The sequence below is a fragment of the Cebus imitator genome, unplaced genomic scaffold (genome assembly GCF_001604975.1).
Source record: "Cebus imitator isolate Cc_AM_T3 unplaced genomic scaffold, Cebus_imitator-1.0 Scaffold342, whole genome shotgun sequence".
In the NCBI taxonomy this organism is placed as follows: Eukaryota; Metazoa; Chordata; class Mammalia; order Primates; family Cebidae; genus Cebus; species Cebus imitator.
In genome coordinates, this window is record NW_016107657.1 from 56,791 (window position 1) to 70,386 (window position 13,596).

At 38.6% G+C, this 13,596-nt stretch overlaps 1 protein-coding gene across 2 annotated transcripts in view; it reads left to right on the forward strand.

The window, feature by feature from the left end:
* The first annotated feature begins 100 nt into the window (after positions 1-100).
* The window catches only part of ELP2 (elongator acetyltransferase complex subunit 2), a 44,465-nt gene continuing 30,969 nt past the window's right edge, over positions 101-13,596 (forward strand). For both annotated transcript variants that reach the window (XM_017505814.2, XM_017505815.2), the window contains exons 1-8: positions 101-513; positions 3,302-3,380; positions 6,384-6,454; positions 8,532-8,688; positions 9,053-9,130; positions 11,238-11,302; positions 12,667-12,733; positions 13,197-13,337. In XM_017505814.2, the coding sequence (XP_017361303.1) occupies positions 376-513; positions 3,302-3,380; positions 6,384-6,454; positions 8,532-8,688; positions 9,053-9,130; positions 11,238-11,302; positions 12,667-12,733; positions 13,197-13,337 (796 nt within the window). In that variant the 5' untranslated portion in view covers positions 101-375. The remainder of the gene's footprint in view (positions 514-3,301; positions 3,381-6,383; positions 6,455-8,531; positions 8,689-9,052; positions 9,131-11,237; positions 11,303-12,666; positions 12,734-13,196; positions 13,338-13,596) is intronic.

The following is a 13,596-nucleotide window of genomic DNA, read 5'->3' on the forward strand; positions in this document are numbered from 1 at the left end:
CTGCAGGGAGCCGGGCTGTAAGGGGCAGCGGGGTGTTTCTGACGCTGCCCTGGCACATGAGCCCCAGGTCCTTCGGGAGGGTTCCCAGCCACTAGGGTAGGATTTCGCTCTTGGGACAAAGGCCTGGCTTGTGCACGGGGCGGGGCCGCTGTACCAGAGCCGAGCTAGCAGAGCGGTGTCCTTGCTAGCGGGTTACTGTGTGTGTTGGGGGTTGGGGGTGTTCAGAGGACCGCAGTGGGGCGGGGCTGCCTCCGTCTGGCCCTCGGCTGCCTGCAAAACGCGGACCGGGTGACGCCCCAGGAGAAGCCACGCTAGTAGTTCCGCTCTGAGGGCGGAAGTGCGCGTCTGTGTCTGTGCGGCCGACCAACTAGCGACATGGTGGCACCCGTGCTGGAGACTTCTCATGTGTTTTGCTGCCCAAACCGGGGGCGGGGAGTCCTGAACTGGAGCTCTGGGCCCAGAGGACTTTTGGCCTTTGGCACGTCCTGCTCTGTGGTGCTCTATGACCCCCTGGTAAGAGAGGTCGCTGAACGCATGATCCTTGTGTTTTTGAGGCTTGAAACTGTGGGCGTGCTCCGGAGGCGCTGTAGTTGCCGCCCCAGACCGAGAAGGCGAGTCGGGTGGGCTCAGGGGAGCGGGGTTTGAACTGGGAGTCTCCAGTGGGCCCGCCGGACTGGTCCCTCACCCCTTTCTGTCTCACGCGCGGCGTCATCCTAGGGCCATTGCTACCCATTACCTGCTAGTAACCTGTTAGCCCCATGCTGTAACCCGAATGATGAGAATCTTAGCCGGCTTGGCAACTATAGTGCGGTTAATCAGTTTGGGTTTTAAAACAATTGAAATTTATATGAGGATTAAAATCATCCCACAGATGGAGTCTCATTTCTGTATTTCCTTCAGTTTTGGTTAATGAACTTTAGTGGTATTAAATTTCAAGGAAATGTTACCTGTGTTTTAGCTACAGGAATGGACCTCTTAGGGAAAGTGCCAGTTTGGGGGAAAAGTAATAGGGGATGGGGATCCTAAGCACTGATTATAAGACAGGACTTCCCTCGACTTCACCCAGTCAGTTGGTTATTTTCTTGGCATTTTCCTTACCAAATTTCTCAAGTGAATAGTTTTTGCATGCTCTCCAGAATTCATTATAACCCCATTCCCACTGGCTAATTTAATTTAGGTCAATACAGTTAGTCTTGCATCTCAAAAGGAGGCAAAGTATAAAAAGTAAAATGCTGAAAGTTAAAATACAACGCAAGAGATGGCTATATGCATTTCTGATCATATTGCTTTGTTAATTTGATTAAAAATTTCATTATTAGCCGGGAGCATAGCTTATTCCTGCAATCCCAGCCTTGGGAGGCAGAGGCGGGAGCATCACTTAAGTCCAGGAGTTCAATACCAGCTTAGCAACATAGCGAGACCCAAGTCTCTACAAAAAATTAAAAAGCAAATAGCTGGATGTACAAAAAATTAAGAAACAGCTGGTTGTGGTGGTGTGCGCCTGCATTCCCAGCTACTGGGGAGGTTGAGGTGGGAGCAGGAGTTTGAGGCTACAGTGGATGGGGGTTACACCACCGGACTCCAGCCTGGGCAGCAGAGCCAGATCCTATCTCAAATAATAATAATTATATTCTCACACCCTTTGCTGATTCAAATTTATATGTCAAATATTTTTATCCACATTACCCCATCTTGAGCTTGCTTGCCTCTTCGCGGTTTATTATTTGCATTCCCGAATGGCAAAAGCAAGTGCGAAAAACAAGGGTAAACTTTAAAGGGACCATGAGGCAAGGACAGATTATAAGTGAGAGAGACCCCAGCAGGCCCATTCTGATTCAGCTGTAGAATCCCATGTTTTTGTAGCAGTTGAATAGATTTGTTCCTATGCTTTCCATCATATTTTAAATGATAACCTGGTGGCTGAGCTAGTGAATTTTAGCATATTTAGAAAAAAGTTTTGAGTCTAAAAAGGACTTTTTCCTGTTAAATAGTTGCTGGTTGGGCTTTTTTTTTTTTTCTTGGCGTGTAGAGACACAATCTCAGCTCAGTGCAACCTGCAATCTCCGCCTCCCAAGATCAAGTGATTGTCATGCCTCAGCCTCCCCAGTAGCAGGGATTGCAGGTGTGCACCACCATGCCTGGCGAATTTTTGTGTTTTTAGCAGAGACAGGTTTTACTGTGTTGGCCAGGCTGGTCTTGAACTCCTGGCCTGAAGTGATCCACCTGCCTTAGACTCCCAAAGTGCTGGGATTACAGGCGTGAGCTACTGCACCTGGCCTTGGTTGGGCTTTTAAGTAAATATAGGAATAGAAGCATGTCAAATACTAAAAGTTTTGGGAATGATGCTCATTCGGCAAATCTTTGAGGACCATCTGTGTGTTAGCCCTGGGCTGAGTGATGATGACACAGATAATAAAGATAACGCGTGGCCATCAAGGAATTCTCAGTCTAGTGGGAGAGACAATGAAATACAGTAAGTTGCTTTACAACCCCAAATAACCTGTATGTGAAATATATTAGTTTATGCATGTTTGCCTCTTCCTTTTTCTTCGCCATGAGAATTCTAGCTGACATATAAGCAGATTCAAAGCCATTGCCATTGGCAATGAATAGAGAAAGGGGCTGTAAGGAGGGAGACGCAGTAGTCATAGTTAAAATTTAATGATATGTGAAATATAAGAGCTCCAAGTTTGGGGTGAGGTTGGTGAAAGCAGCTTGTTGAGGATCTGTGGGGAATCTGGCAGTAGGCCCTGCAGGAATCCTGATGTGTGAGATCCTTAGTAGTTGTGGCCTTGTGACATAGTGCCACTGCGGCTGAAAAACCCACTGTCTGGCCATGGCATGCAAAGTGAACTGTGAACTTGTACCCATTAATCACAAATTCATCTATTGAAGGACTTTTTTTTTGGCCAGTGGAACCCTCAGATTGGTGCAAGCATGGTGGGCCTGCTTCCAAGGAAGCAGCTGCTTGTTTAGCTTGTGTCAGGACAGGCTGCCTGGGTGAGAAGGATGTGGACATTGTAGGAGGTGAGTAGAACCAGGCGGGTGCAGACCTGAGAGCTCAGTGTAATGACAGGACAGGATGCGGGGAAAGTGGAGTATCAGGAAAGGCAGGACTAATTTAGAGGAATGGATAACTTAAGCCATGGATACAAGTTTATGGATTGAAGAAGGCAAATCTGTTTTATGTAATCCTGATCTTTTTATTAGCATCCAAAACACTGAAATCTGTTTTTACTTATTTATTAATTTTTCTGAAGGATAAATGCCAATTTACAAACTGGTATTTTTTTCTCTAAAGAAAAGGGTTGTTGTTACCAACCTGAATGGTCACACCGCCCGAGTCAATTGCATACAGTGGATTTGTAAACAGGATGGCTGTAAGTATTAACCAGATTGTTAAAGTTGTTCTCAATTGTTTTCTGATAAAGTATCATTAGCCATTTTTTCTCATCACTTCTCTTAATGTGTATTATTATCTTATATGCTGTTATGCAGTTGGAGAAATAGAAGAAAAATGATATGCCCAGTAAAATATCTAAACTGTATTTTTACTTTGTAGACGTTGAAGCTTGGATTATACAGCAGTGCTTAGGATGAGGGTAGTGCAGCCCTAGACTTTGGCAGAATCCCATCCCACCTCCCCAGTTGCCCATAAACTTTTAAAAACTTGTAAGCAGGGCCTACACTGAGGCTGTGATTCAGAGATTCAACTTCTAGGTCTGTTTCTGCCACAAACAAGCTATTGCTTTTTCTTTTTATTATTTTTTCTTTTATTATTTTAAATTTTTGGGTTTTTTTTTTTTTTTTTTTTTTTTTTTTGTTTTTTTTTTTTTTTTTTTTTTTTTACATTTTATTTGTAATTTTTTCTCCCATTTTGTAGGTTGTCTGTTTACTCTTTTTAGCTAAATGGCTGGAGACTAGAATGTTTATTTTTTTTTAGAGACAGGATCTCACTTGTCCCAAGCTGGAATGCAGTGGCTCCCTCAAAAGTTCCCTGCGGTAGTAGGGACCACAGGTGTGTGGCATGATACCTCTCTAGTATTTTTTTTTAAGACAGCGCCATAGCCCAGTCTCCTCTGTACTCCTAATCTCAAGCAGTCTTCCCTCCATGGCCTCCCAAAGTGCTAGGATTACAGGTATGAGCTACTGTACCTGGCCAGCTATTGCTTTTTTAGGCAAGACATTGCATCTCATTTGACCGTAGTTTGCACCTTAGTTACGTCTCAAAAGTAAAAGATTGGACTAGAAAAAGGGAGTCTTAGAATCTGTTTGTAAGACCTATGAGATCAAATTATTTTCATAATAATATCAAGAAGTTATTCATAGTTTTCATTCTCATTCTGTCATGAATGTACAGTGTTTTCCAGCAGCCACATGATGTGTGATACTGCAGCAGATTAAATACAGAAGCAGATAGGAAAATCCGGCTATATTCAAATAAAATCATATGTTAAAGAGATTTGTAGAAATGTGAAAGAGTTCCTCTTTTTTGTTGATTTTTTGTTTTGGAAACCATTGGGGATTTTCCCTATCAAAATGTTATGTATGTTAACGTATCGTGGAACCCATTGTTATTTTTAAGTAAATGGTTAAACATATATTTTTTATATTTCTCAGTTTTAATTTTCAGTATTAATTTCCAATATTGGTACACATGATTCATGTAATCAAAAACTTCTGGGGGGGTCCTCAAAAATTTTGAGACTATAAAGGAATTCTAAGACCAAATGTTTTGAAGATTTCTGGACAAGATTATCTCCAGGTCTCTTCCATTTCTAAGATCCTGAGTCCAGAATTTTCAGTTGAAATATTGGTTGCGTTTAGATGGTGCTCCCAAAATCCTATGATAGTTCTTTAGTTATCTTAAATATGCTTACTGTAGTATTGTTATGGATTCTGAATTTTATTTTTCATTCCACAAACATTTCAGGGCATTTTGAGCCAGGCACAAATGCAGAATTACCTAAATTATTAAGACTTTGCTGTGATTTTATAAATGATGTTTTAAAAAGTTTAATAAGCTACTTTATTTGCGTCTGTAGGATTAGTCACATGTCAGGTCAATAAAAATCATTAAATGGTACAAGGGGTGGCTGTTAGTGTGGATAATAAAACACAATTGTAATTATATTAATTGCCACCAAATAACATCAAAGACTGACTTTCAGTATAGGGATTTGTTATAAAATATTAATTTGGGCTTGTATATTTTATCTTCCCTTTAAAAGTGAGGTTACATAAAATGAATTGCTTATTACTGTGATCTATAACTATGATGATTGATTTCCTTTAATCGAACTGCCGATAATGCAGATAGCCTTTCCAATCCTTTATCAGTGATAAAATTTTAATATCATTTCGTGTTTTTATTATGTCTGAATTTTACGTATTATTTTATGTATAGACATTGTTAAAATCACATATTTTGTTAAGTGGCTTAATTTCTGTGACTCATGCAGTTGAAGCCTGTGATCACAGTTGGCTGGCAGCAGAGTTAGGACTTGAACCTGGGCCTTCTGAGTACAAATCTAATGCTCTTTAGACTATGCCAGCTGCTTCTCTGAAACAAATAAAAAGAAAATTCAAGCCCAAATTAGGTTATTTGCCCCTTTTTTGGTACTATTTTTTCTTCTGTTATCGCTGAGAAGTTTCAAGTGTTTAAAAGATCTATTTTGAAGTATGTTTCTAATTTCAAAAATAAGTCATATTCTTGATAGTATCACGTGACTACAACATTTCATATAATGTTCCTGCCAAGAGTGTTTAGCCTGCATCTAATCATGAGGAAACAGTCAAACAGGGATTGAGGGACATTCTGCAAAACAACTGCCGGGCACTGTCCTTGTCACAAAAATGAGGGGGAGTAGGAAACTGTTCTAGGTTAAAGAAGACCAAAAAGATGTGATATCCAAATGTTCAGTGTGTTTCCTTAGATTCTGCATCCCAAACAAAGTTATAAAAGATATTACTGGGACAATTGGGACATTTTAATATGGACCATATGTTACATAATAATACTTAGCAATGTTAGAATTCTTGAATGTGTTAATTGTATTGAGGTAATGTAGGAAAGTGTTTTCATCCTTAGGAGATATATGGTCTTTGAGGATCAGAGATCACAGTGTCTGCCACTTATTTTTAAGTAGTTTGCCTCCTAAAAAAGTTGTGTATGTATGTGTGTGTGTGTGTGTGTGTGTATATATATATATATATATATGTATATGAAGAGTGAGATATTAAGCGAATATGGCAAAATATTACCAGTTTGTGAATCTAGGTAGAGGGTACAGGGATATTGTTCTTTGGTATAGCTTGGAAACTTTTAAAAAATTGCGGAAAAAAATGAATAAAGATGTTTACTGAAATATAATTTTTTTCAGCCTCTTCTACGGAATTAGTTTCTGGAGGATCTGATAATCAGGTGATTCACTGGGAAATAGAGGATAATCAGGTGGGTAGACATGTTTATAATCATAAGAAATGATCTTGTTTGTTTGTTTTTTAAGAGGCAGAGTCTCACTCTGTCACCCAGGCTGAAGTGCAGTGTCGCGGATCATGGCTCACCTCAGCCTCCTGAGTAGCTGGGACTACAGGTTCCTGACATCATGCCTGGCTGATTTTTGTATTTTTTTGTAGAGATGGAGTGTTAACTTTGTTGCCCAGGCTGGTCTCAGAAATGACTGTTACATTTACTTTTAGTTTTAATTTTTTCCTTCAATTTAACTGTGTTACTCCTTTATGACTTTTCCTAAATCTTGCTCATCAGCAATGCAAATGCTATATCTTACGTACTACTCAGGCCCTTGTACCCTTTGCTCTGATTTCTACTCCCATATTTGTATGCTGTTAACTGTCTCTGTGAATTTCCTGTCATTTTGGAATGATTTTCAAACTGTTCTTACATGGGCTGATCTGTTTTCAATGCTTTTGCTGTACGAATATAGACTTACAAGACTCTCCTCAGTGCTACCCCACACTTCTGTCATATTATGTTTTTAAAAATTATCTGATTGAGCTATACCTGCTTAAAGGTGTGCAATGAGTATTTTCACTAGATCTAATATTTTTAGGGGGTAATGACAGACTTGTAAAAAATAAAAAAAGATTATAAATATGAAAAGTATAAAGAAGGAAAAACCTGTACAAAATCTGAGCAGAGTTAACTTTCTGATGAAAGTCATTCCACATCTCTAGTTATATGTGTATAATTATGCATAACAGATTAAACTGTACCTGAGGGTTTTTTTTTTTTTTAACCTTTTTGAGGTGAGATCTGGCTGTATTGCCCAGGCTGGAGTGCAGTGGCTGTTTATAGGTACGATGTTAGTGCGCTATAGCCAGGGACTCCTGGACTCAGGTAATCCTCCTACCTCAGCCTCCCACGTAACGGACTGCTGACACATACCACCACACCTGGGTTAAGTGTTTTTTCCAAGAAGTCAAAGGCTAATGATTCTCAAGAAAGTTAGTGTACAGACCCTTATATGTGAGTATTACATACCTTCTTTAGTAAGTATTATAATTGGAAAAACAACTGAAAAGACATTTAAGGAACACCAGTATTTCAGTATTTCAGCAGACAGTTCATAGAAGATACCTTTTAAAAGAAGTGGTGGAATATCACACACTTGAAACTTAAAAAAAATAAACCCAAAACATCAGTAGAAGAAATGCCAGAGGGAATAATCTTGATGACAAGCAGATAGACTTGATAAGCAAATGGAATTTCCCACTTCTCTTTGCCAATTTTTCATTTTGCAGACCTACTTGATTTAGGCAAGTATCCTGAGTGGATGCTAAAAGTACTTAGTAAAAGTTTGATGGGGAATAGAATGTTTATTCAATCCCAAAATATACTCAGCACCAAAAAAAAAAAAAAAAAAAAAAAAAATTAACGTCACAGTGAAAAAACCTGGCAGATAATACTTCTACTAAATATGAAGGTTAGCGTCACTAAAACTTGGACAAACTGAAATCACTTGCCTCTTGATGGGATATACTTATGTAGTAATGCTGTCAGAATGTATATCCTAAATCTATTCATAATGAAAATCAGACTAATCAATCCAAATGGAGGAATATCCCACAAAACTGACCTGTATTCTTCAGAAACACCAATGTCATGGACATCTTGCCATGGTAATAAGCATATATTTATCTACATTATCCTTTTTGTTGGCTACATTATATGTCTACAGTAATTTAATTAGTTGCCTGTCTTTAGGTTGATTGCAGTTTTTCACTATTATAAACAGTGGTCAATATTCATTTGTCTTTAATATTTGTTACTCTAGTGCTATTGTCTCCTCAGAGTAGATCCCTAGATAGGAGATTGCTGTGTCACAGGGTATGCACGTTTTATGTGTTGTTGATATGGTCAGACAGACTTCTTGAAAAGTTTTATTCTTTTCAACTTAGAGGACCCATTTCTGGTCAGACGTTTTATTGATATCTTTATCCAATTAAATAAAGGTTAAAAAAATTCCTTTTTTTCCCCCACAATGCTTCTGTTATTCTTTCTGATTCAGCTTTTAAAAGCAGTCCATCTTCAAGGCCATGAAGGACCTGTTTATGCGGTGCATGCTGTTTACCAGAGGAGGACATCAGATCCTGCATTATGTACACTGATTGCTTCTGCAGCTGCAGATAGTACTGTTCGACTCTGGTCTAAAAAGGGTTCAGAAGGTAGGTTTGGAGACATGATAATCCAGACAAACGAAATAATATTTATCAAATGAATGACAACTAGAAGAGCATATATATAATTTTTTAAAACTTTCAAGCAACTTTAAAAATATTATAATTCTAATTTAAAGTTTTCTTTTACACTTATTTAAAATTATCTATGCCAGAATTTTTTTATGTAAGTCATTTTGCCCTCTGTAACATTGTTACAATTTGGCTATTTAACTTCACGTGGTCGGTGCGGGGCTCAGGATTGACTTATCTCATCTCTGTGCTATTACCCGGGACTGTGATGATGTTACCCACCTCTCCGGTTGGATAAGCTCTGAGGTAGTTGTTCATGGTGTTTTTTATTATTTCTTAGTAACGTCCCTTCAGACTTTAAACTTTGGAAATGGATTTGCTCTGGCTCTCTGCTTGTCTTTTTTGCCAAATACTGATGGTGAGTATCCTGCTAAGTATATATTAAAAGAGCAGTATATTTGCATATTGTCATATGATTAGAACTTAAAAGAAATATATTGGGTCTTAATTTAATTTTGTGCCTAAATGTTTCTGTGAAGCAAGTTAAGATGTGAATAACATACTTTGATTATAATATTCAAATAATCTTAGTATAGAACATAAAGTTAAGGGGGGTTTATTAGGATTTTGATAGCTATTGATAATTTGACTTACTGTATACTCAACATTGATACTGTTATCAAATATACTATGGATGTACATAGATCTAATTTGGAGAAAGTATCTAATTCTTTAGAAGGTGAAGGTCTGGGGTAAGTTGAAAAAGTGATGAATGAAGATAGCAAGTGAGCATTTCTCTCAAAATGATAGCTCCCTCACATCCTGCATAATGACATTTTGCCCAAGACCACTTAAAATCTCCAAACAGAAAAATTTCCCTTTTGTTGTGAAACCCATCTGTACTTATCTTTGAGTATCTTCTACAAAGATAATAGCCAGTGTGAGTGAGTCAGCCTCTTTGCCTCCACAGTTACCTGGAAGATAGGCCAAATGGAGAGAGGCAGGACCTCCATTTTGTGCAAGGCTCTGTGGAAAGAGAAGCTGCATATATTCTGGTATCACACATAGAATTTCATTTATTCCATCTGCATTCAGGCCAAGTGACTGGTGTGTTTTTTGTTTGTTTGTTTTTTGGTAGTTGATCTAAATAGTAAGAAAATCTTTGAAAAACACACTTGGTGGCAAGGCATGTCCTTAGAAAAAGTCCCTGTTTTATCTGGCAGAGTCATTAGGGCTGCCCTTTGGTAAAGCAAATTATTAATAATTTTTTCATCTTATTAAAGAAAATAATTTTATAGTCACATCTTTCATAGCTTTTTAAAATTTTAAAATTTAAAATTTATTTATTTATTTTTTAGAGATTGTACTTAGGCTGCAGTGCAGTGGTGATCATAGCTCACTGCAGCCTCAAACTCCTGGGCTCAGGTAATGTTCCTACCTTAGCCAAGTAGCTGGAACTACAAGCATGCTCCACTACATCCAGCTAATTTTTTTATTCTTGTAGAGACAGGGTCTCTTTATGTTCCCAAGGCTGGCCTTGAACTCCTGGATTCAAGTGGTTCTCTTGCCTCCACCTCCCAAAGTGCTAGGATCACAGACATGAGCCACTGCATCTGGATCCCCTTGCATAGCTTTTTGAATTTTTTATTTTTTTGACACAGGGTCTCATTCTGTTGCCCAGGCTGGAGTACAGTGGTGCGATCACAACTCACCTCAGCCTCCTGAGTAGCTGGGACTCCAAGCACATGCCACCATGCCTGGCTAATAGCCTTGTATAGATTTTTAGCCAGGTTGGAGTGCAGTGGTGTGATCTCGGCTCACTGCAATCTCTGCCTCCTGGGTTCAAGTGATTTTCCTGCTTCAGCCTCCTGAGAAGCTGGGATCACAGACCATGCCCAGATAATTTTTGTACTTTTAGTAGAGACAGGGTTTTGTCATGTTGGCCAGGCTGGTCTCAAACTCCTGACGTCAGGTTATCCGCCCACTTCAGCCTCCCAAAGGATCACACGCCCTAGGATTACAAGCGTGAGCCACTGCACCCAGCCTTTTATTTTGTTTTAAACAAAATAAAACAAGGTTTTCAAACAAAATATAAGGTCCTCAAAGTAACAAACATACTCTTAAATCTGTGTGCAGTAGCCATAATGCTGGGGCTTATAGTAGCTGTTCATTATTTAGTTGTCTTAATGACTTTTCGTCTTGGTCTTCTGGCTGACATGGTGAAAATGCTCTCTACTTGCTCTTGAGCTTATTTTTCCACTTCTATCGTAGGTGGCATCGAATGGAGGGAAGGACTGGATTCTCATCTAATAGTCATTATTTACCAAGTAACCACTGAATACGACATTTTAGAATGTTCATTGTATTCCTGCAGAGCTTGAGCATTATTAATTATTCATGTAGTGGTGTGGGAAATAGAAGTCAGGATTCTTTACTTAGACCTTACAATCCAGGATAGTTGATAATCATAATATGTAGTAGAATAGAGAACTCACAGTAAAGCCCGTTTTTTTTCTGCCCCCCAGTACCAATATTAGCATGTGGCGATGATGATTGCAGAATTCACTTATTTGCTCAACAAAATGATCAGGTAATAATATTATTAAGAGGCTGGAATTATGCTCTGCTTAGTAATATCTCAATACAGACTATATCCAGACTATAGAATTTTAGGAATGTTCTAATCTAAACCAAAGTAATCCAATAGAAGAATTTTTTTTTGACAGTCCTCTGTTAAGATGCTTGTCTACTCTGAACATGAAGTAACCGCTGCCTTAGCCATCAGGCTCAGAGTTGTTAGCGGGAAAGGTCATTAGGTGGGGGAGGAGAGATGGAAGATGCTGTGGTAGTTGTTTTTCTCTTAAAAATTTAAATGAGATGTAACATACCTACAATGAAGCATTCCTAGTAGTGTTTATTTGCTCTTCTGAGCTTTTCTTATACTTTGAGTAGTTAAACTAAAGGAGAGAAACTTAGAAAGGGGTTGACTAACTCTAGACTTATTTATTTAATAGTGAGGATACTTCTTTCTTTGCATTCTATAAGAAGGTTAAAAATGGTTGTGAAAGTCCATCTATTCAACTTTTTTTTTTTTTTTAAACGGAGTTTTGCTCTTGTTGCCCAGGCTGGAGTGCAATGGTGCAATCTTGGCTCACCACAACCTCTGCCTCCTGGGTTCAAGCGATTCTCCTGCCTCAGCCTCCCAAGTAGCTGGGATTACAGGCATGGACCACCATGCCTGGCTAATTTTGTATTTTTGGTAGAGATGGAGTTTCTCCATGTTGGTCAGGCTTGTGTCAAACTCCTGACTTCAAGTGATCTGCTCACCTAGTCCTCCCAAAGTGCTGCTGGGATTACAGGTGTAAGCCACCACACCCTGCCTTTTTTTTTTTTTTTCTTGTTGTGTCTCCTGGGCTGGTACGGTGGTGAGAACATGGCTCACTGTAGTCTTGACTTCCTGGGCTCAAGCAGTCCTCCTGCCTCAGTCTCCTGTGTAGTTGAGACCACAGGTGTGTATCACCATGCTTGGCTAATTTTTAAATTTTTTGTGGACACAGGGCCTCACTTTTTTGCCCAGGCTAGTCTCAATCTCCTGGCCTCAAGTGATAGTCTCACCTCAGCCTCCCAAGGTATTAGGATTATAGGTGTGAGCTACCGTGCCCAACCCACCTTTTCTCTATATTGTATCTACAGTAGGTACCATTTTATCTTGTAAACATTTAAAATATTTGAGATTACAAATATTATATTATCTACTCAGAGTTGCTCCAGTTAGTGATTTAGATATTATGTGATGGGTTTTTCATTGCCAAAGGAAAGCTTTTTCCTGTCTAATCAGATAGTGTTCTCAGTAAAAGAGCATTGCAGTAGGACTGTCTGAGACCAAATGATGTCACTGGTATATATGAAGTTGTTAAATTCTTACATCAAGCCCAATGATTTTTATCTTATTAGTTTCAGAAAGTGCTTTCTCTCTCTGGACATGAGGATTGGATTAGAGGAGTGGAATGGGCAGCCTTTGGTCAGTATGTAATTTTGCTCATGCACCTATAATGGGAGAAAGTATATGTTACTTCCAAGAAAGCAGGCTTTTATGTTTTAATTTTTAAGTTTTATTTATATGTCATGTTTTTCTGTTGTCCCAATGAGAAAAGAGGATGCTTATCCCTTTTGTTGGTTGTTAGTTGGGTGGTAAAGGATTTAAAAAATTGATATTTATTAGATGATACTAGCGTCTTATTCACATGCAGACCTTCTTGTAAAGTTCTTTGTAGAGCTTAGTAGACTATATATGAGTACTACATGTTTTAAACATGTATTAGTATTGTATGCATATTTGTCAGTGTTACTAAAAATGAATATAGGTCAAATGAATTGAAGGGTAAGGAAACAATAGAAATATATGTATTATAGAGAAAAAAGTCTTTACCTAAACTTCACAGTATAATGTTTTAAAATTAATAACAACTTATTTTTTTAATTAGGTAAAGATCTGTTCCTAGCAAGCTGTTCACAAGATTGCCTGATAAGAATATGGAAGCTCTATATAAAGTCAACATCTTTAGAAACTCAGGATGACGATAACATAAGACTGAAAGAAAATACTTTTACTGTAGAAAATGAAAGTGAGTAATAATGAAAATACCTGATATAAAAATACTTAGGTCTCCTAGTTGGTTCATTTCTTTTCCCACCACACACCTATGTGAAGGTTAGTTTTTCACAAGTGTCAGATTCCTAGATTCCTACCTGAAATTTCTTTGTTCTTTTTTTTCTTTTTTTGAGACAGAGTTTCACTCTTGTTGCCCGAGCTGGAGTGCAATGGCATGATTTGGCTCATTGCAACCTCCACCTCCCACGTTCAAGCGATTCTCTTGCCTTAGC